The sequence below is a fragment of the Gopherus evgoodei genome, chromosome 9 (assembly GCF_007399415.2).
Source record: "Gopherus evgoodei ecotype Sinaloan lineage chromosome 9, rGopEvg1_v1.p, whole genome shotgun sequence".
NCBI classification, from domain to species: Eukaryota; Metazoa; Chordata; order Testudines; family Testudinidae; genus Gopherus; species Gopherus evgoodei.
Window position 1 is genome coordinate 28,216,906 of NC_044330.1, and position 23,909 is coordinate 28,240,814.

The following is a 23,909-nucleotide window of genomic DNA, read 5'->3' on the forward strand; positions in this document are numbered from 1 at the left end:
TACCTACGATTAATCAACAGCCCTAATTCTAAGCAAACAAAAGTAAAGTAAGCTGAAAAGAAAAATAATATATTTGTTACTATTACTGCTCACTGCATAGATGACCTCAAAAGACTTTGCTATATGTCTTTTTATTTTAATTCTGCTTTTTTTTAAATCTGTCCGTAAGTGACAGTGTGTTCCAATATCATACATACTGTTGGCCCATGGAATGAATTGAAGTTTAAGTGGTACCATAAATACTGTAGTTCTTCGGTTTGACTTTATTTGGCTCTCCAACAACTGTTCAGATACAAGAACTTCTAAATTTGATTGAGGCATGGATTCATTTGATCTAAGTGGGGCTTCAGAGGAGCGGTTTTGCTTTTATATTAACTTCTTCCCAATCAGCTTTTGTTTTTAATAACTGAAGTTTTACATACCATGAACAGAGGTCAATTAATCCAGGTACCAGATACCATCAAAAGATTCAAATATATCACACTAGTTTAATTCAACCAATCATATTCATATCACTGAACACCCATAATACTGGGATGGTTAGAATAAAATAAGAACTATATCCCACTCTTGTTAATGTCCGAGAGAGAGAGAGAGAGAGAGAGAGAGAGAGAGAGATCAATTCCTTTAATGGTGCAGGATCAGATCCTAAAAGTACAACTTCGTTAGAAAAAAATGCCAAGCAAATTGGTTATGTAACATCAGTAACAAATTTAGGACTTGTCCACACAGGGAAGGTAGCATACATGTGAAACTAAAGTGCACTAGTTACCCTGCACAAACACCCTGTATAGACAACCAGTTTAGATTAGTACACCTCCAATTAAACCAAGGGTAGGCAAACTACAGCCCGCGGGCCGGATCTGGCCCGTCAGAGCTTTGGATCCGGCCCACGGGGCACCGTGAGCCCTATGCTGCTCCCAGAGGCAGCAAGCACTATGTCCCTGCAGCCCCTGAGGGTGGGAGGGGGCAGATGGCTCTGCGTGCTGCCCTCGCCTGCAGGCGTTCACGCACACGCACACACACCCTGCAGCTCCCATTGGCCACGAACGGAGAACTGCGGCTAACGGGAGCTTCGGGGGAAGTACCTGCAGGTGAGGGCAGCATGCTGAGCCCTCTGGCTCCCCTCCCACAGGGGCCTCAGTGACATGGTGCCAGCTGCTTCGGAGCCCCATTGCCACCCCATGGTTGTTTCAGGTAAGTGGCCCAAACCCCTGAACCCCTCCTGCACCCCACATCTCAACCCTCTGCCCTGAGCCCCATCCCACACTCCACACCCCTCCCCTAAGACTCCTTCTGCACTCCACACCCCCTCCTGCACCCCAACCCTCTGCTGTGCCCCCTCATCTACCCCACATCCCTCCTCTACCCCAACCCCTTGCCCTGAGCCCCTTCCTGCACACCACACTCCCTCTCGCACCCCAATCCCTTGCCCCAACCCTACATTCATGGCCCTGCATACAATTTCCCCACCCAGATGTGGCCCTCGAGCCAAAAAGTTTGCCCACTCCTGAATTAAATTAATGCACCCAGAGGCACTCAAGTGCACAGTAAGAGTGTCCACCAGGGCTGTCTCGAGGCACCAGCTCAGCGAGCAGGTGCTTGGGGCAGCCAAGGGGAAGATGCGGCATGTCAGGCTCTTCGGCGGCAATTTGGCAGCGGATCCCTCTTGGGGGGGAGGATCTGCTGCAGGATTGCCGCCAAAGAAGAAAGTGGTGGAAGCACGGTGGAAGTCCCGCCAATCGCGATCGTGACTTTTGTTTGGTTTTTTTTTTCTCTCTCTCCTCGCTGCTTTGGGTGGCAAAAATCCTGGAGCCAGCCCTGGTGTCCACACAGCTAGTGCACAACAGCTACTGAGGCTTTTCTCTGTGTAGACAATCCTAAACTGTACACAACTCAATGTACAAAGGTGGAGCATGCAATCACTCTGTTTAGCTTGAAAATCAAGCCATCTCCAAGCAACAAATGCAGGAATGCTACACAGTGCTGTCTCTTATGAGGAGATACGCTGTGGCAGACTGCACTGGATTTTGCGGGCTCTTGAAGGGACGTCAAGCCTGCTTTCAATATGTCAAGCAGTGTCACCAAGCAAACCCAATCAAGATTTAAAACTGTTTTGTAGTTTTAAATAGTCAGAGTAGCTGAGCTCAAATTTTATTAAATAATAATTGCTTTACAGAGCATTTTTAAGATCCATTTATGCAATCAAAACATTCATCACGATAGTAGCTGAGCATTTATAAAGGTGAGCTCCTTTTCAAAATATAATAGTAATAGTAATAATACATTAGAATGCTGATGTTCAGAGGTACAGAGCATCCTCACCTTCCATGGTTTGAATGGAAGTTGCACCTGTCCCACACCTCTGAGAAAAAGTCAGACCCTGAACTTCTCTGTCCATTATCACACTCCTCATATACTGCCATTGACATTGTATGGTAGAGTCTTGCAACACCTACCAAGTGCAGTCAAAAGAGCCTTCAGAATATTAGCATGATGATCTGCTGGGTTTCCCAGAACTGTGAGTGAGTGCGTTACCTCTTTGAGTCTCAGCAAGTGCGAGCTTTGCTGCTGCTCAACTGTGTGTCATCTCCTTTGTCTTGCCAGAAAACTTCAGAGAGATGATTAAGAAAAAGCAGAAAGCCTACAAAGAATGCAAGATGGGAGTGACCAGAAAGGAAAGCTACCTTATTGAGGTCAGAACATGTAGGGATAAAGTTAGAAAGGCCAAAAGCCATGTAGAGTTGGACCTTGCAAAGGGAATAAAAACCAATAGTAAGAGGTTCTATAGCCATATAAATAAGAAGAAAACAAAGAAAGAAGAAGTGGGACTGCTAAATACTGAGGATGGAGTGGAGGTTAAGGATAATCTAGGCACGGCCCAATATCTAAACCAATACTTTGCCTCAGTCTTTAATGAGGAGCTTAGAGATAAGGGTAGGATGACAAATAAGAATGAGGATGTGGAGGTAGATATTACCACATCCAAGGTAAAAAACAACTTGAACAGCTTAATGGGACGAAATCAGGGGGCCCAGATAATCTTCATCCAAGAATATTAAAGGAACTGGCACATGAAATTGCAAGCCCATTAGCAAGAATTTTTAATGAATCTGTAAACTCAGGGGTTGTACCATATGACGGGAGAATTGCTAACATAGTTCCTATATTTAAGAAAGGGAAAAAACGTGATCCGTGCAACTACCAAGCCTATCAGTTTGACAGCTGTGGTATGTAAGGTCTTGGAAAAAATTTGGAAGGAAAAAGTAGTCAAGGACATTGAGGTCAATGGTAATTGGGACAAAACACAACATGGTTTTACAAAAGGTAGATCATGCCAAACCAACCTGATCTCCTTCTTCTAGAAGGTAACAGATTTTTTAGACAAAGGAAATGCAGTGGAGCTAATTTACCTCAATTTCAGTAAGGCATTTGATACGGTTCCACATGGGGAACTATTAGCTAAATTGGAAAAGATGGGGATCAATATGAAAATTGAAAGGTGGATAAGGAACTGGTTAAAGGGGAGACTACAATGGGTCGTACCGAAAGGTGAATTGTCAGGCTGGAGGGAGGTTACTAGTAGAGTTCCTCAGGGATCAGTTTTGGAACCAAATCTTATTTAATCTTTTTATTACTGACCTTGGCACAAACAGTGGGAATGCGCTAATAAAGTTTGTGGATGACACAAAGCTGGGAGGTATTGCTAACACAGAGCAGGATATCATACAAGAAGATCTGGATGACCTTGTAAACTGGAGTAACAGTAATAGGTTGAAATTTAATACTGAAAAGTGCAAGGTCATGCATTTAGGGATTAATAACAAGAATTTTGGTTATAAATTGGGGACACATCAGTTTGAAGTAACAGAGGAGGAGAAGGACCTCGGAATATTGGTTGATCACAAGATGACTATGAGTCGCCAATATAATATGGCTGTGAAAAAAGCTAATGCGGTCTTGGAATGCATCAGGCAAGGTATTTCCAGCAGAGATAACAAGGTGTTAGTACCGTTATACAAAGCACTGGTGAGACCTCATCTGGAATACTGTGTGCAGTTCTGGTCTCTCATGTTTAAGAAGGATGAATTCAAACTGGAACAGGCACAGAGAAGGGTTACTAGGATGATGCAAGGAATGGAAAACCTGTCATATGAAAGAAGACTCAAAGAGCTTGGCTTGTTTAGCCTAACTAAAAGAAGGCTGAGGGGAGATATGATTGCTCTCTAAAAATATATCAGAGAGATAAATACCAGGGAAGGAGAGGAATTATTTCAGCTCAGTACCAATGTGAACACAAGAACAAAATGGATATAAACTGGCCATCATGAAGTTAAGACTTGAAATTAGAGGAAGGTTTCTAACCATTAGAGGAGTGAAGTTCTGGAACAGCCTTCCAAGGGGAGTATCGGGAGCAAGACATATCTGGCTTCAAGACTAAGCTTGATAAGTTTATGGAGAGGATGGTATAATGGGACAGCCTAATTTTGGCAATTAATTCGTCTTTGGCTACTAGCAGTAAATATGCCCAATGGCTTGTGATGGGATGTTAGATGGGGTGAGATCTCAGTTACTACAGAGAATTCTTTCCTGGGTGTTTGGCTGGTGAGTCTTACCCACATGCTCAGAGTTTACCTGATTGCCATATTTGGGGTCAGGAAGGAATTTTCTTCCAGGGTAGATTGGCAGAAGCCCTGGGGGGGTGGGGGGGTTCGCCTTCCTCTGCAACATGGGGCACGGGTCACTTGTTGAAAGATTCTTTGCACCTTGAAGTCTTTAAACCATGATATGAAGACTTCAATGGTTCAGACACAGGTTTGATACAGGAGTGGGTGGGTGAGATTCTGTGGCCTGTGTTGTGCAGGTCAGACTAGATGATCATAATTGTCCCTTCTGACCTTAAAGTCTATGATTCAGGCCTCTACCAGTCCAAACATTGCCTAGCCAGTAAGAATCAGTGAGCTCCGATTCCCGAGTACCTCAGATATATCTTTCTCTGCAGTGGTTTGCCCCTCTTACGTTAGCACCCACAAAACCTTACTGCTCCTTTGAAGAAACAGTACAAAGTAGTTTATTAATGTAACTGGGGTTAAACCCTCCACTTCAATTACAGGATTTTGAGTTGATTTATGGTAAAAGTAAAGCAAGTTTATTAACAAAAGGACAGAAGCCACCTACTACAGGACAGGCCCAACAAAGAAAACAACAGAAAGCCACAAGCCATCACCTACAGCCCCCAACTAAAACCTCTCCAGCGCATCATCAAAGATCTACAACCTATCCTTAAAGATGATCCCTCACTCTCACAGATCTTGGGATACAGGCCAGTCCTCGCTTATAGACAGCCTCTCAACCTGAAGCAAATACTCACCAGCAACCGCACACCATACAACATAAACACTAACCCAGGAACCTATCCTTGCAACAAAGCCCGATGCCAGCTCTGTCCACACATCTATTCAAGTGACATCATCATAGGACCTAATCACACCAGCCACGCCATCAAGGGCTCGTTCACCTGCACATCTACTAACGTGATACATGCCACCATGTGCCAGCAATGCCCCTCTGCCATGTACATTGGCCAAACCGGACAGTCTCTGTGCAAAAGAATAAATGGACACAAATCTGACATCAGGAATGATAACATTAAAAAAACAGTGGGAGAACACTTCAACCTCTCTAACCACTCAGTGACAGACTTGAAGGTGGCAATTTTGCAACAAAAAAACTTCAAAAGCAGACTCCAAAGAGAGACTGCTGAACTCGAATTAATATGCAAATTAGATACAATTAACTCAGGCCTAAACAGAGACTGGGAATGGTTGGGTCATTACACTAATTGAATCTATTTCCCTATCACACCTTCTATGGGTCATCTTAATGATCACTTCAAAAGCTTTTTTTTCCTCCTGCTGACGATAGCTCATCTAAATTGATTAGACTCTTCCTGTTGGTATGCATACTTCCACCTTTTCATGGTCTCTGTATGTATAAATATCTCCTGTCTGTGTGTTCCATTCTATGCAGCCAAAGAAGTGAGCTGTAGCTCACGAAAGCTCATGCTGAAATAAATCTGTTAGTCTCTAAGGTGCCACAAGTACTCCTATTCTTTTTATAGTTTTAAGTGACACCGAGTATAAGGCATAAGAATAGAAATCATTACAAACAAACTAAAAATACACTTCTATGATTAAACATCAACAAAACTAGAGTCTTCTGTTCAAAGAAGTTTTTCTGACCATGGTTATTCTTCCAGCATAGCTGGTCAGGTCTTTAGCCAGGACCCAACACACAGAGCTCAAAGCACTTGGTTTCTTTGATTCCATGGGTGAAAGATAAAATAAGTGTTCTCTCCCACACCTTTTTATCGGCCAGTAAACCTTTGAAATATATTCTTTGAAAAGTATGACCAGACAAAACTTCTCTCCCTTGCTCAGGTGTAGACACCATGCTGTCTTCTCCCCTGCTTGTTAGCTTTATTTACCTTATAAGTACCTTCATTGACCTGCCTGGTTGTCAGGGAGAGACAGACACGCAAATACATATTCCTTTTTCTAGGGCAGACTGGGTTTATGCATTGCTTGCCAAACACATTTTAGCAGAATTCCAGCACAGATTTACAACTCTTTGTACAAGCCCCATATATACAGCATGCAATGATTTTCAGGACCAGCATGTTACTAGTTTGTACATGATACCTTCCATGACAACAGCATATGAGGTGCATTGAGCTGGTCAGGCCAGCTGAGTTTTACTGTTATGTACCAAGGATCCCCTTGCCAACTGGCATTGGGGTGCTCCTAGGGTCACAATTAGTACCTGACTGGCCTACTTCAATTAGTGTTTTTGAATCCAGAGAGAGAACACGTGTATGAATCAAATACACCATAAATAATTGTGTTCAAACAATGTTAAAGGATCACTATTGGGTACTTCAGACTATACAGTTGTGTATGAATTTGTTTTTAATTCGTTGCAAAAGAGTCTCTTTAAATTTCAGCATTCTCCAGTAATGTTTATCACTCAGTCTCTGCATCATTGGGCTACTGAAGGAGAATCAGAAAGTAAATGACTCGAAAATTACAGGGAAAAATAAAATGACAACTGCCCAGTGTATTTTGACATCCAAGCTAAATGAAGCATATGAAGTAAACAGACAGCAAAACCAGTAAATGGTAAATTAGATTTAAAATTATTTCAGTTTAATAGTGTTATTAAAAACAAGGGATTTTTAAAAACATAATTTTTAACCTAAGAGAATCCTTCAGAGGACTAATTTAAAAGGGACCAATTTAAACCAACAAAAGAAAAGAAATGCAAAATAATGTTCTTTACTCATTCTTGTGTGTCTAGAAGATATTGAATCATATATAGTATTCACGTTCAGCCACTGTTGTGTGGCCCTCTGCAATCTAAGTACAATCAGGCATAAAAGGACACTAATGAACTGGCTCATATATGTAGGACACTTCCCTCAACTTAGCAGAATCAGAATTACTTAATTGTGTCTCATAAGTCCTATATGTAGAGGCCTGCAAATCCGCAGACCATTTCTGCAGATTGAAGATCAGATGCAGATACAAATTTTGTATCTAGAGCACTACAGATATCTGCTTAACATCCACGGATGCAGCTATCCAGACCATTTTTGTGGATCACAGATCAGATGCGGATACAAATTTGTATCTGCGCAGTGCTCTATCTATATGCCTAAGAGCTAAGGAAGTTTCTCTTAAACTGAAGTGGTAGTAGCCTGTGTTTCTGGAAGAGGAAAATTGAGTTTCTGTCTTCACCCTTGCTGTGAAGGCTGAAATGCATAATCCAACACTAGCGAGCACTTTATTTTGCCACTATTTACAATACAGCTACAATAAATACTTTCCATATTAAACCCTAGATTCCCTTCCTTATGTGAATTATCAAGTCTGGTGGTGTTTTAAATTTTAAGCATTTTACATTTCCACCTTTTTTCTTTAGTACAATACTACAAGACAGATGATGCATTATTCGCAGTCCATAATGCATTGCTTCAATGATGCTTTGAGTGGCACAGAGCAACACAAAGCCTCAAGACACTTCAACACCTCTTCAAAGCGCTGTTGCATGAGATTTGACATAGTACCTTGCTACAACTTGAACTTTGTCAATTTACAGCATAGAGATGTTGGGGGGAGTTCTCCTCCTCTCTGGCTCCCCCTGTTGGTTTTCCCCATAGGAGACAGTGACCTGAGCCACTGTATCATGAAAATTCTGACTGATCCTTAACTATAAACATGTATGAAATGTATCACTAAAGTGCAAAAATACATTTGTTATATGTTTTAGGAATATGCACATTCAATTTTGTAATAAAACTGTCCATTAGATTGGCTATATTTCCATTTGCAGAATTTTCTGTTTGCGTGTGCAAATGCATGACTGGTTAATTCAACATGCCATCCTGAAACACTCCTAACACAATTTCCATTTGATTGATGGGATTTCAAACAGAGGTGTGGTCATCTTCCAATACCTATGAAGGAATTAGTGCTCTTTTTTGGACTTAGGAGATACAGCATGTTAGCACTATCTGCTGTGTTAAACATATTATTTCATTGATGACACCATACAAAGCAACTCCAAAGGGTTAGAAATTAGTTATTATGAAGCTGTGATTTATAGTGGTTATGAAATGGGATTATATGCCAGGAACTCCTGTGTTCAAATCACATTGACTCCCTAGTGACCTTGTATAAAGCATTAGGGCTGATTCTGCCCAGGGCTGTAGAATGCAACTCAACACAGGCTGGTATAGCCAGTGCCAGACCCTCTTCCTCTCTGTAAAACTGGAACACTTTACCTACCACACACAGTTGCTATGAGGATTAGTTAACATTTGTAAACCTCTTTGAAGAGATAAAGCATAAACTTAGAGAAAATAGCCACGTGTGTGAGTGACACACACACACACACACACACACACACACACACACACACACACGCTGTTTGAGACGTACAAGGATGAATTTTAGTACACATAAAATTTGAGAGTTCTGTATCAGAAAGACAACAGCTCCTCGATCATGGGAATTAGGACTACAGCCTACTATTAAGAACCTGACCCAAAGACCACAGACATCAATGGGAGTCTTTCCACTCACTTCAACTAGCAGCTACCTCATGTATCTGGTTTTTTTCCTATAAACTATACCAGCACCAATACACATGTATAAACTGCATATCTAAAGGAAGGTTCAGGTCAGAGTACACATTTAGATTGTCTTTCAAACCTTCACATACCAACCTTTATTTTAAAATAGGTAATATGAGGTTCCCTGCCACCCGAAAAATACCAGGTGTGATCAGACAATACTTTGAGCTGCCAATTTTTTTTTTATTAATTTTTTAAATCACATTTTGAGCCACACAACTGCAAAACCATTTGTGAGCTGGGGAAGAGTTTTGTTTTTATTTCAGGTATTTTCTCTCTCTCTCTCTCATACAAAATGTGAATAGCAGCTCGTTTCTGTCATTTGCTAACAAATTCCTCATGGACAAAGACTAGTACACTGAAGTTAAACCTGGATTGCATTTTCAGATTTACTGGATTACTATTAAACATTTTAGAAATGCTCTATATAAAAAATTAACAGTATACAAGCTGTTATGATCAGCTTATGTGTTTATTTTTCCAGTCTAAGAATGAAAACAAAATTGAGATAAAAAAATTACAAAATGAAATACAAATGTGGAATTAAATCCAGAGTATGTACCAATAAGGACAGGTGAATGAGTCAGAGCTGCACATGTTCAGCTACATTTGTAATGCTATCTTTATACTCTCTGTAGGCATTTGTAAGGTAACAGACATTACTGAAAAAGCAGATGTCTTAGCTGATAAACATGTATAATGTCTCATTAATTTCAGCTCTGGCCTAAACTCTCACAAAAATGTTTTTTTTTTTTCAGCCAGCAGCAGTGAGAGAGAGGGGGATTGGATTTTGGGACCTTAGGGTTAAAGCACTAGTTCAGGTATCCAAACCCTTCCTTAGTAAGACCATGGACAGTTCTCTGACAACATCCACTTAATGTGCAGCAGCAGTCCAAAAAAAGCGAACAGAACGTTGGAAATCATTAAGAAAGGGATAGATAAGAAGACAGAAAATATCATATTGTCTCTATATAAATCCATGGTAAGCCCATATCTTGAATACTGCATGCAGATGTGGTCGCCCCATCTAAAAAAAAAAAATTAACAAGATATATTGGAACTGGAAAAGGTTCATAAAAGAGCAACAAAAATTATTAGGGGTATGGAACAGTTTCCATATGTGGAGAGATTGAAAGGACTGGGGCTTGTCAGATTGGAAAAGACGACGACTAAGCAGAGGGATACGACAGAGGTCTATAAAATCAAGACTGATGTGGAAAAAGTAAAATAAGGAAGTGTTATTTACTCCTTCTCATAACACAAGAACTAGGGGTCACCAACTGAAATTAATAGGCAGCAGGTTTAAAAACAAACAAAAGCAAGTATTTCTTCACACAATGCACAGTCACCCTCTGGAACTTTTTGCCAGAGGATGTTGTGAAGGCCAAAACTATAATAAGTATAAGAGGGTAGCTGAGTTAGCCTGTGTCCACAAAAACAAGGAGTCTGGTTGCACCTTAAAGACTAACAGATTTATTTAGGCATAAGCTTTCATGAGTAAAAAACCCACTTTTTCAGATGCAAACTATAACAGGGTTCAAAAAAGAACTAGATAAATTCATGGAAGATAGGTCCGTCAATGGCTATTAGCCAGGATGGGCAGGAATGGGGTCCCTAGCCCCTGTTTGCCAGAAGCTGGGAATGGGCAACGGGATGGATCACTTGATTTCAGATACTGTTCTGTTCATTCCCTCTGGAGCACCTGATATTGGCCACTGTTGGAAGACAGGATATTGAGCTAGATGGACCTTTGGTCTGACCCAGTTTGGCCATTCTTATGTTCATGTCTATAGCGTGATTTTAGCCACTGATGCAGCTGCCCTGGCACAAACCCCTGCATATACATGGTTTATAGTAGTGTAGCTGATTTATGAGATCAGGAAATAACGCCTTAAAACAGATGAGAAAGCACACAGATAACATACTAGTTACATCTTATGGACAATGCGATACATTGCAAGTGGGTGGGGGAGGAAGCTAGGGAGGATTAGTCTTAATATTAATATGGCAAATAGTGTTTTCCCCTTTCCGAAGTAATGAAAGCACTGAGCTTTAAAGCCTAAGGTGTATCAGAGGCTGTGAAGATTACACATTGAACATATTAAATGGATTCTCAGAGCATGAGAGAAAGGAGCGATTTACATGTACTTTCAAAGGGACTAAGAATATGCATGTTCTGAACCTGTACAAGGGAATCGTATTAGACGAGATTTCCCTGTTATGCTGGATGAAACAATTCAGTATCTGAAATGAAATAAAGTGAAGTCTTGATTATGGATGTAATGGGAGGCATTTTAAACCTAGGAGAACTGAAGTCTGGGAAGAGTCATGCTGTATTCTCCTAGATTGGAAAAAACAACGGAAACCCCTTTGTCATAAACAGATAGTTAAGGGTTAATGTCTCTTTTACCTCTAAAGGGTTAAGAAGCTCAGTAAACCTGGCTGACACCTGACCAGAGGATCAATAAGGGGACAAGATACTTTCAAATCTTGGTGGAGGGAAGTCTTTGTTTCTGCTCTTTGTTTTGGGTGTTGTTCACTCTTGGGACGAAGAGGGACCAGACGTCAATCCAGGCTCTCCAAATCTTTCTGAATCAGTCTCTCATGTTTCAAAATTGTAAGTAATAGCCAGGCAAGGCGGATCAGTCTTATTTTTGTTTTCTCAACCTGTAAATGTCCCTTTTTTTGCTGAGAGGATTTTACCTCTGCTTGCTGTAACTTTGAACCTAAGGCTAGAGGGGGTTCCTCTGGGCTATATGAATTTGATTACCCTGTAAAGTATTTTTCATCCTGATTTTACAGAGATGATTTTTACCTTTCTTTTTAAGAACCTGGTTGATTTTTCCTTGTTTTAAGATCCAAGGGGATTGGATCTGGACTTACCAGGGACTGGTGGGGGAAAGAAGGGGGGATGGTTAATTTCTCCTTGTTTTAAGATCCAAGAGGTTTGGATCTGTGTTCACCAGGGAATTGGTGAAGTCCCCAGGGAGGGGAGAGTTTTAGGGGGACAGGAAGTGCTCCAGACACTGAAATCTCTGGATGGTGGCAGAGTTACCAGATCTAAGCTAGTAATTAAACTTAGAAGTGCCCATGCAGGTTCCCACATTTGTACCCTAAAGCTCAGAGCGGGGGAAGGAACCTTGACATGGTGAGCAGCGGTGTGGGATTTTTTTACGAACCAAAAGCCAGTAGGATTTTTTTTTCTCTCCTTTCTAGCTGCTTGGAAAGCAGCCTGAAGGCAGAGGTGTTAAATTTTTTAACAAAGGTCTTTGTTAAGAGGAGGCTTCAAGCTGTGAGCAAGCAGCCAGCAAAAGGAATTTATAAGCTGAATTGTTTTTTCTTTCTACCTACCTCTCGGGTATAGCTAGTTAGAAAGTCTCTGTTAACCAAGCAGCCCTGAGCTGAGTACATCCCAGCTTCAGTGAACTGCAGAGGGGTCTGGCCAGCACCAGAAAGCAGGAAAATGAGTACCAGTGGAGCAGCTAACAAACTAGAACTGGCTAAGCTGGACACAACAGAGAAAGACAACGAATATAAGAGACAGATGGAACTAAAACAATTAGAAATAGCCAGAGAAGAGGCTGCCCACAAAAGAGCTATGGAGGAGAAAGGAAAAGAAAGAGAGAGAAGAGAAAGCAAAAGAGGCTGGCCACTGGAGAGCTATGGAGATGAAAGAAAAAGAGATGGAGATCCAGAGGGAGGCCCACCAGCAGGCCCTGGAATTATCAAGGGCTAAGCCAGATGTACCAGCCAACCCTAACAGCCCTTCTCCAGGTACTGTTTCCCATCCCAGGAAATTCCCCACCTACTAGGCAGGTGATGATACTGAGGCCTTCTTAGAAAATTTTGAAAGGGCCTGTCATAGGTACAGCATCCCTACAGACCAGTACATGATAGAGCTGAGGCCACAGCTCAGTGGACCCTTAGCAGAGCTGGCGGCTGAAATGCCTAAGGAACACATGAACGATTATAATCTTTTTCAAACCATGGCCAGAATCAGAATGGGGCTAACACCTAAGCATGCCCGTCGGCGGTTCAGAGCCCTTAGGTGGAAACCAGATGTGTCATTTACCCGACACGCCTACCACATTGGAAAGAATTGGGAGGCCTGGATATCAGGAGCAAGTGCTAACTCTCTGGAAGAGCTGTCCTTCCTAATGCAAATGGAGCAGTTCTTAAAGGGTGTTCCTGAGGAAATAGAAAGGTACATCCTAGATGGGAAGCCCAAAACTGTAACCGAGGTGGGGGAGATTGGAGCCAGATGGGTGGAAGTGGCAGAAAAGAAAAAAACTACTAGCAAGGGGAGCGAATATCAGAGGGGACAAACTGAAAATAAACTATCACCAAGACCCCACCTACAACCCAAGGAAAGCTCCAGACACCCTATTGTCCCACCTCACCAGTCTCCAGCAACCCACCTCGGCCCAGTGACCAGTCAGCTGGGCGATATTTTAAATGTAATGAACTGGGACGTATAAAGGCCCACTGTCCCAAGAACCCCAACCGATTACAGTTCATTACACCACAATCACACCAAAGATCCCCAGGCCCAGAGGCCTCTCACATACCCTCGGAGCAAAGAGAAAACTTGAGAGTGGACGGAAAGAAGGTTATCGTGTGGAGATACACAGGGGCACAAATGTCAGCTATCCACCAATCATTAGTGGACCCCAAATTCATCAACCCAGAGGCCCAAGTGACAATTCACCCATTCATGTCAAAATCTATAAACTTGCCTACAGCTCAGTTACCTGTCCAGTACAAGGGCTGGTCAGGAATGTGGACTTTTGCAGTCTATGACAATTATCCCATCCCCATGCTACTGGGGGAAGACTTGGCCAACCAGGTGAAGCTGGCCAAGAGGGTAGGAATGGTCACACACAGCCAAGCCAAACAAGCTTCCACACCCATCCCTGTTCCTGAGCCGTCCACAAGGGCCCCGTCTGTGTTACGAGAGACCCAAACAGATGTGGTGGAACTGGATCCTCTGCCAACGACTGCAACAACCATAGTGCATCCAGTCCCAGGACTGGAATTGGAAAAGCAACCAGCACCAGAACTGTTGCCAGCACTGACTCCAGCGCTTGCAAACCCATCTACAACTCCAACGCCAGAGGGCACCAGCGGGCCTGAACTGGCAGAAGCAGCAGACAACCTACTCAAGAGGCTCAGCCAAATCCTGAAATATCACATAGTGCACCAGTGGAAAGTGGTTCACAATCAACGAAAACAACCCCATCACCTACATCGCTTCCAGAGGGACCAAGCCCAAGTCCACAGTCTAAGGAGGAACTGATGTCTCCAGCCTCAAGGGAACAGTTCCAGGCTGAGCAGAAAGCAGATGACAGCCTTCAGAAAGTTTAGGTGGCGGCACAGAGCACCCCACCACCTCTCAACTCTTCTAACCGATCCCGGTTTGTTGTAGAACAAGGACTTTTATACAAGGAGACTCTTTCTGGTGGACACCAGGAAGACCAGCACCCGCAAAAACAGTTGGTAGTTCCAACTAAGTACCAGGTAAAGCTCTTGAGCTTACCCCATGATCATCCCAGTGGTCATTCCGGGGTGAACAGAACCAAGGACCGGTTGGGGAAGTCCTTCCACTGGGAGGGAATGGGCAAGGACGTTGCTAATTATGTCCGGTCTTGTGAGGTGTGCCGAGTGGGTCAAGACCAGGTCAAAGCCCCTCTCCAGCCACTCCCCATAATTGAAGTCCCATTTCAGCAAGTAGCTGTGGATATTCTGGGTCCTTTCCCAAAAAAAACCCCCAGAGGAAAGCAGTACATACTGACTTTCATGGACTTTGCTACCCGATGGCCGGAAGCAGTAGCTCTAAGCAACACCAGGGCTAAAACTGTGTGCCAGGCCTTAGCAGACATTTTTGCCAAGGTAGGTTGGCCCTCCGACATCCCTACAGATTCAGGAACTAATTTCCTGGCAGGGACCATGAAAAATCTGTGGGAAGCTCATGGGGTGAATCACTTGGTTGCCACCCCTTACCACCATCAAACCAATGGCCTGGTGGAGAGGTTTAATGGAACTTTGGGGGCCATGATACGTAAATTTGTAAATGAACACTCCAATGATTGGAACCTAGTGTTGCAGCAGTTGCTTTTTGCCTACAGGGCTGTACCACATCCCAGTTTAGGGTTTTCACCATTCGAACTTGTCTATGGCCACGAGGTTAAGAGGCCATTACAGTTGGCGAAGCAGCAATGGGAGGGGTTTAAGCCTTCTCCAGGAACTAACATTCTAGACTTTGTAAGCAACTTACAAAGCACCCTCTGACACTCTTTAGCCCTTGCTAAAGAAAACTTAAAGGATGCTCAAGAAGAGCAAAAGGCCTGGTATGATAAACATACCAGAGAGCGTTCCTTCAAAGTAGGGGACCAGGTTATGAACTTGAAGGCGCAACACGCCCATAAGATGGAAGCGTCATGGGAAGGGCCCTTCATGGTCCAAGAGCGCCTAACTTTCTCATAGCATTCCCCACCTCAACCCTAAAGCCAAAAGTGTACCACTCTCTAAAGCCCTTTTATTCCACAGACTTAAAGGTTTGTCAGTTTACAGCTCAGGGAGAAGATGACGCTGAGTGGCCTGAAGGTGTTTACTACGACGGAAAAAGTGACGGTAGTGTGGAAGAGGTGAACCTCTCCACAACCCTGGAACGTCTGCAGCGGCAATAGATCAAGAAGCTGTGCACTAGCTTCGCCCCATTGTTCTCAGCCACCCCAGGATGGACTGAACGGGCATACCACTCCATTGACACAGGTAATGCTCACCCAGTTAGAACCCCACCCTACTGGGTGTCTCCTCATGCCCAAGCTGCTATAGAACGGAAGATCCAAAGCATGCTACAGATGGGTATAATCCGCCCCCTAACAGTGCATGGGCATCTCCACTGGTTCTGGTTCCCAAAACAGATGGGGAAATATGCTTTTGCGTGGACTACCGTAAGCTAAATGCCATAACTCATCCCGACAACTATCCAATGCCACGCATCGATGAGTTATTGGAGAAATTGGGACGTGCCCAGTTCATCTCTACATTAGACTTAACCAAGGGGTACTGGCAAGTACCGCTAGATGAACCCACCAAAGAAAGGTCACCCTTCATCACCCATGCAGGGGTGTATGAATTTAATGTGCTTCCTTTCGGGCTGCGAAATGCACCCGCCACCTTCCAAAGACTTGTAGATGGTCTCCTACCAGGATTGGGAAAATCTGCAGTTGCCTATCTCGATGATGTGGCCATTTTTTCTGATTCATGAGGAGAACACCTGGAGCACCTGGAAAAAGTCTTTGAGTGCATCAGGCAGGCAGGACTAACTGTTAAGGCTAAAAAGTGTCAAATAGGCCAAAACAGAGTGACTTACCTTGGACACCAGGTGGGTCAAGGAACGATAAATCCCCTACAGGCCAAGGTGGATGCCATCCAAAAATGGCCTGTCCCAAAGCCATAAAAACAGGTCCAATCCTTCTTAGGCTTGGCCGGATATTACAAGCGATTTGTACCACACTACAGTCAAATCACTGCTCCACTAACAGACCTGACCAGAAAGACACAGCCAAATGCAGTTAAGTGCACTGATGAATGCCAGAAGGCCTTTAACCAGCTTAAGGAAACAGAGGGTTAATGCCTCTTTTACCGGTAAAGGGTTAAGAAGCTCAGTAAACCTGGCTGACACCTGACCAGAGGACCAACAAGGGGACAAGACACTTTCAAATCTTGGTGGAGGGAAGTCTTTGTTTCTGCTCTTTGTTTTGGGTGTTGTTTACTCTTGGGACTAAAAGGGACCAGATATCAATCCAGGCTCTCCAAATCTTTCTGAATCAGTCTCTCATGTTTCAAAATTGTAAGTAATAGCCAGGCAAGGCGGATTAGTCTTATTTTTGTCTTCTCAACCTGTAAATGTCCCTTTTTTGCTGAGAGGATTTTACCTCTGCTTGCTGTAACTTTGAACCTAAGGCTAGAGGGAATTCCTCTGGGCTATATGAATTTGATTACCCTGTAAAGTATTTTCCATCCTGATTTTACAGAGATGATTTTTACCTTTCTTTTTAAGAACCTGATTGATTTTTCCTTGTTTTAAGATCCAAGGGGATTGGATCTGGATTTATTAGGGATTGGTGGAGGAAAGGAGGGGGGATGGTTAATTTCTCCTTGTTTTAAGATCCAAGGGGATTGGATCTGGATTTACCAGGGATTGGTGGAGGAAAGGAGGGGGGATGGTTAATTTCTCCTTGTTTTAAGATCCAAGGGGATTGGATCTGGATTTACCAGGGATTGGTGGAGGAAAGGAGGGGGGATGGTTAATTTCTCCTTGTTTTAAGATCCAAGGGGATTGGATCTCGACTTACCAGGGATTGGTGGGGGAAAGGAGGGGCAATGATTAATTTCTCCTTGTTTTAAGATCCAAGGGGTTTGGATCTGTGTTCACCAGGGAATTGGTGACGTCCCTCAAGGCCACCCAGGGAGGGGAGAGTTTTGGGGGGACAGGAAGTACTCCAGACACTGAAATTTCTGGATGGTGGCAGAGTTACCAGATCTAAGCTAGTAATTAAGCTTAGAAGTGTCCATGCAGGTCCCCGCATTTGTACTCTAAAGTTCAGAGTGGGGAAGGAACCTGGACACCCTTCCTTACTGGGGGTACTTCTTAAATACAACAGTGATGTGCATGACACTAAATTGTTAAGCATCAGAGGGGTAGCCGTGTTAGTCTGGATCTGTAAAAGCAGCAGAGAGTCCTGTGGCACCTTAATAGACTAACAGACGTATTGGAGCATGAGCTTTCGTGGGTGAATACCCACTTCGTTGGATGCACAACATGACATGAATCCGACAAAGTGGGTATACACCCATGAAAGCTCATGCTCCAATACGTTTGTTAGTCTATTAAGGTGCCACAGGACTCTCTGCTGCTTTCACTAACTTGTTACACTCTGAATTTGATTCTGTAAATCATTTTGAGATTTAATAGTCTCTTTCATACAAGTTATAAGGATCAAATTCTGTAACGTTTTTTAAGTCAATGGGACTACTCATATGAGTAAAACAGGTAGGACCTGGCCCTAACACTGCATTGTATTATTTAGTTTAAGTGTTATGCCTTAGATCTGTGTTAGACAGCATTTAATGTTAGCTGAGTTTATTTTAAAGGAACATAGTCAACTTGAAATCTAATAAGCGTTTTTAAAAAGAAAAAAGAAGTAGGTTTAGGTACTACACTTGCCCCAAGTTCCCCTGCAATCACATTTTCCTTTCAATTTTTTTTCAATGTTTTTCTCTCCTATATTATGTGAAAAATTCAGTCATTCAACAGAGGAAGCTTGACTACACAGTGAAACTTTCTAAGTGCTAAGTATTGTCCAAAGTAATGCACCAAAAATAATTCCTTAATCTTTCTTTTATAGCAATTTTAGGTTAAAAAAAAAATTCAGCCAGAAGTGTGATTTTTAAGTTGAAGGTGTGCCTTCAACCACCCTTTTGTATCTGTAAGTAATTACTAACTCTAAAGAGACCGACCAATTGTAAAAAACATAGAACACCAGGTCTTAAAGCCTACAATACCTCATATTTGCATCCATTTGCTGTAAAACCAGATTTGAGATATAGAGCTTGAGAATTCAACATACGAGGTGTTGCCTGTTCTCGATGGAGTGTGAATTTGGGAAAGGATGAAATGATGGTTTTTGACACCAGACTAATCAAAAATATCTACTCTAGCTTGCTCCTAACTTTTCTTCAATCAATCATTTTAAACTTAATACCACCTTCCAAAAATGATGACTATGCTTTAACAACAGAAACGGAGTGATGCTGGTAGCGTTATTTCATACTGTGTATGCTCAGTGTAAAACAAATAGCAATGCAATATGTGAACATAAAGTGAGCAAGTCTTCCCCTTAAGTCATGTTTCAACCAATTATCTCATGGCAAATAATAAGCCAATTGCAGTTATTTTCTACTTACTAATACACCCAGGCAGTGTGTTCTAAATATTAACCATCTGGACCCTTGCCACTATCACTCTTATTGGAACTGACTGCATATGTATAAAGTGTATCTGCAAGAATCAGTCCACTTCCTAACTAAAAATATACAGTATTCCTGAGCTAAACATTGATCTGTGTACGTAGTCACAGCTTAGTCCAAATACAGTTCTGTAAATTTGGTCAAGATCACTTGTAAAAATATATGATGTATCACAAAATAATTCAGATAATGGTAACCTGCAATTTTATTTATAAATATGACAACATGGGTAGTATGTGGGATGGAAGGGGGGGCAGGAAGAAGCAAGAGTTCAGAGAATCCACAGGGGCTCAGAGATTGGTAATAGGATAGAAAATGGAGCTTTTATCTGAATCACTAGTCCAAATCCATCTGAAGTCAGCAGTCACCAGAAGTAGATACCATCTGATAACTGTTTGGTGACCTATATAAATCAGTTGGTCGTTTAAGTCTAATTCATAGCAGATATGTCCATGTTCGCAAATCACTGTCAAAATTAGCATTCACTGGCATCCTTACTGGCTGTCTCAGCAAAAAATCAAAGACTGAATGGGCCATGATAACCAGGTAATCTGGAGAATCTTGCATAGCTGCTGCTCATGCGATACTTGTTCCGTAGATAACTAGAGAGCTTCATTCTCCAGGACTCAGGCTGGCAACCTTCATAAACGCTGAACTCACCAAGAAAAGTAGAAAATTGGAAGTGCTCTGGGAATGGAACATACAGATACCAAGGAGAGGAATAGCACAGAATGGAAGTACGTGACCTTCATACTACACAAGGGGCTATGAGCCTGACCCAAAGCCCAACAAAGTCAATGGAAAAAGTGAGACTCTCATGGACTTCAATGGGCTTTGGATCAAACCCCAGGACTTTAGAGACAGCCAGAGGCATAATCAGCTTGAAGTAGGAGCTTTGAATGTAAAAGAAATATAAAGGTGAAATGGAAAAATCTCCTTAGCAAAAGGAAAAAAAAATGTACAGGGACCAGATATACTGACAGAGTGTGTAATTGATTCAGATTTTACAGAGAAGCACCAACTAGAACATGTTGCCAGACCTGAATTACTCTCCCAAGTCCTAAATAAAGGAATTAACCATAATTCTAGATATGTTTTTGTTATATTACCAAAAACAAACAGCAGCATAAAGACTATGATCAAATGTTTGGATAATATTTGAGAGCAGCAAGTATGGTTTCTCCTTCCACTCCCTTCTTTGAAGAAGTTTTAAAAATACATTTTCAAGTTTCTGAATTCCTTGGGCTACATCTTTCCTTAGAATTGAAGGGCACTCAGAGCCCACTTCTTAAGATTTAAGAAGATACGTTTCTAGTAATTAATAAACTCTCACTTGAGATGGCCATGCAACCAGCTGCCCTTTGAAATTAGAATAATTATCCCTACTTCCACAGTCTCAGATCTCTATTAGGTTAACCTGCAAGTCAACACATCAGCAAGCACTCCCTAAGAGTTACTTGCTATTTTGGGATTCATAATTTTACAGTTAACATTAACAATTAGAGGGCAGATTTTTTTAAAATGCACTTTTAGAAAGAAAAATACCAAATCTTTGTAACAGAAGGACATGAACACTTGCACCCATAAGGTTTTACCTCAGCGAATTTGGGGATCCATCTCATTTCAATTATCTTTGCTGAGTAATACAAAATTGTTTTCCCCTCCCTCAATTATATTCAAAATATCTATGAGGGCAATGACTATCATTTGGCTGAGGCCACAGTAAGAAAAAGGAAAGTCACTCAGGCAAAATAGTTTAGAGGTGACTAAAGCTTACTACAGATGGGAAGCAGGTGAGTTAAAAAATAAACAAGTCCCCTGACAAATTGTAGCAGAGTGATTATTTTAACAAGTGATTATTTTTAAAACATTGCTTGTTAATTGCAGTGGAGCCTACCTACAGACTGCCATGGTTACTGCACTATGCCTGCTAGTGGCACCCAGAGTGCTGAAGCAAGCTACCTAGAAGTCAAGCAAACAGCTTTTGTTTCAGCAGATTTTACTGACCATTGACCAACATCCAAATAACTTGCCTACGGCACTACAGCATCCATAGCCATAGACAAGCCTGGCTGTCTGTAAGGACTGTCCATCTCCTCTGGGTCAGAATTTCCTGCCCCAGAAGGCGGGAGAGAAGGGACATCAGTTTCCCCAGGGTTGCCATCGGAGGGGGTCTCCTGTTCACATAGGTCCAGAGAGCTGTCACGCCTGCCCAGCCCCAGCCTCGCCGCAGAAAATGCAAGTCAGTGGGGGGTGCCGTGCCGTGCCGTGCCGTGCCTTGCTAGCCGACATTTTTCAAAAGTTTAAAAGGATTCACTAGGGAGGGGAGAGGAATGGGGCGGCAGCAGCCGGGGCTGCCTCAGGCCCAGGCTGGGCGCAGCCCCCCAGTGAAGGCATCACCGCTGCGGTTCAGTGCTCCCCCGAGACCAGCAGCAGCTCCGCTCCGGCAGGCTCCTTTCCCACCTCCCGACCCCCGCCCCCATCACCCCTTCAGGTGGCCGCCGGGCAAACTTCTGCCCCTCGCCAGCTCCGCGGAGCCCACGCCCGGCGCGGCCAAAGGCTCAGGCTCTCACCTCCTTCTGCTTGGGGTCCTGGGGGTAGACGTCGGGCGGCCCCAGCCGGGGGCGTTTGAGCGGTCTCTGCTCATAGCTGAGAAGCCCGAAGGCGGCCATGATCTCTCATGTTAGCCGGCAAAATGAATGAGAGTTGGAGACGGAGCAGGCTCTGAGCACCAGGGAGCAGCACTTTGCAGACAGGCTCCCTCTCTCCGCCTGGCTCTGTCTCTCCTGCAGCGGAGAGCGAGGCAGGCTGGCTGCTGCTGCTGCCTCCTGACAGACACCCACCAGCGTCGCCCCCAGGCTACTGCCGAACAAGTGCCCCACAGCTGGGGCTCCGGCAGGGCAGGCCAGGGCGGTGCGCGCCCTGGGACAGCAGCACTGCCAGCTGGAGCGGGTTTGGGGGCGGGGTATTTCCCCCCTAGCCAGCCCTGGCAGGGCTCGCTCTCACTCTAGGCTGATTTCACTGAGGGGATTTCAAACCGAGCTGGCTATTTTTTTCGCAACTATATCACTTTAAGACCCGGCCAAGTCACTCATCAGGCGGGAGATGCATTCGAGTGTAGCCAGAACAAGGGCTTATGGTAGATGCCTGACTGCAACGCAGAACAAAATCCTTCCTCCTGAGAGGGGCTCAAAAATAAACTGATTGAAGATTAATCTCCAAGTGAAAGACTTGGTCGCCACATAACTGAGATAGATGTGCTAGATCGGCTCATAGCAGGACATTGACTAATAACTTGGGTCATAACAAACCAAAACTTTTCTTTTTCAAGTAAAGTGTTGTGTGGCTATTTCTGACATTAAATGTTTAAAGAGCTAAAGTGTTTTCCCTCTGCGATGCCCACAGCTTTGGGGGCTTCGGTGACTTCCATAAATGTTCTTAACATGGAAGTGAGCACAGCTGAGGCCTGAAAGAGATTGATGAGGGGGAGGTAGATGGGCATCTGCAGGAATTTTGTCTGTGCCTGTTAAATAGCTGCTTCCAAATGAAACTGCCATCCTTAAGTGCTTCACCTTCGAAATAATGCTGAGGAGCTAGGATATGGGCTCTGCAAAATGCAGCAGGCTCTCACAGTGGTTTACAGCCTAGTTCACTGCTTTCTTAACTCCAGCGTGTTTGCTGGATGTATTATGGAGAAACACCCATAGCTATTGTGCAAAAAGACATGTTCTCTGCATAGTACTTCATTGTACCTTATTTTGAGAGATGCTATTCATTTAGCTCCAAACCTACCTACGTTCAACAAACTTGATGTTACTTCTCCTGACTCACTTTAACTGTAGAAAATAATTTAGTTCTGAAAGAATCCTAAAACTGAGAGTGTAGAAGGAGACAAGGTGGGTGAGGTAATATCTTTTATTAGACCAACCTCTGTTCATGAGAGAGACAAGCTTTCAAGCCCCCACAAAGCTCTTCTTCAGGTCTGAGAAAGGTATGAGCATCACAGCTAAATGCGAGGTGGAACAGATTGTTTACCCAAGTAGTTAGCACATTTTCTAAGGGGCCATTCAAGGTAGAGTGGTGGTTAACATTTCTGCAGTCATAGGACAAAAAGGGGATGAATGGGTTACAGATTGTTGTAATAAACATAAATCCAGTGTCTCTGGTAGGTCCATGATTTTTAGTGTCCAACAGAGTAATGAACTTAAGCTCCCAAGCTCATCTTTTGAAAGTTTTGTGCAGGTTTCCTTTGAAGATGAGGACTGATCAGTGGCAAAGCCAAGTTTTAGCAGCAGGGGGAGTGAACACAAAAAAAGGCACCACCCGCCACAAAGAAGAAAAAAAAAAAGAAAAACCCTTACTGACCCGGAGCAGCTGAAGAACCCACCACCAAAGTGCTGCCGAAGACCCAGAGAACTGCTGGGCAAGTAAAAGCACTGCCGAAGACCCGGAGCACTGCCAGGTGAGTAAAAGCGATGAAGACCCAGGCGAGTAAAGATTAAAAAGGCACCATTTTTCTGCTCAGTGGGAGCAGCCGTTCCCCCTGCTCCCCCTCTGGCTGTGCTAGTGGGACTGATAGGTCAAATATAGAGTGATCGCTTTGTGAAAAGGGTGATTTCTATAGATGAGTGATTCTATCTTTTATCATTTTGCATCTGTTGTGCTGGCTGGGTCTGATGCC

The 23,909-nt window shown here is 43.3% G+C and overlaps 1 protein-coding gene across 2 annotated transcripts in view; it reads right to left on the minus strand.

Annotated features, from left to right (window-relative positions):
* The window catches only part of MED12L (mediator complex subunit 12L), a 319,974-nt gene extending 297,909 nt beyond the window's left edge, over nt 1-22,065 (minus strand). For both annotated transcript variants that reach the window (XM_030575113.1, XM_030575112.1), the window contains exon 1: nt 21,802-22,065. In XM_030575113.1, the coding sequence (XP_030430973.1) occupies nt 21,802-21,900 (99 nt within the window). In that variant the 5' untranslated portion in view covers nt 21,901-22,065. The remainder of the gene's footprint in view (nt 1-21,801) is intronic.
* Between the last annotated feature and the right edge of the window lie 1,844 nt (nt 22,066-23,909).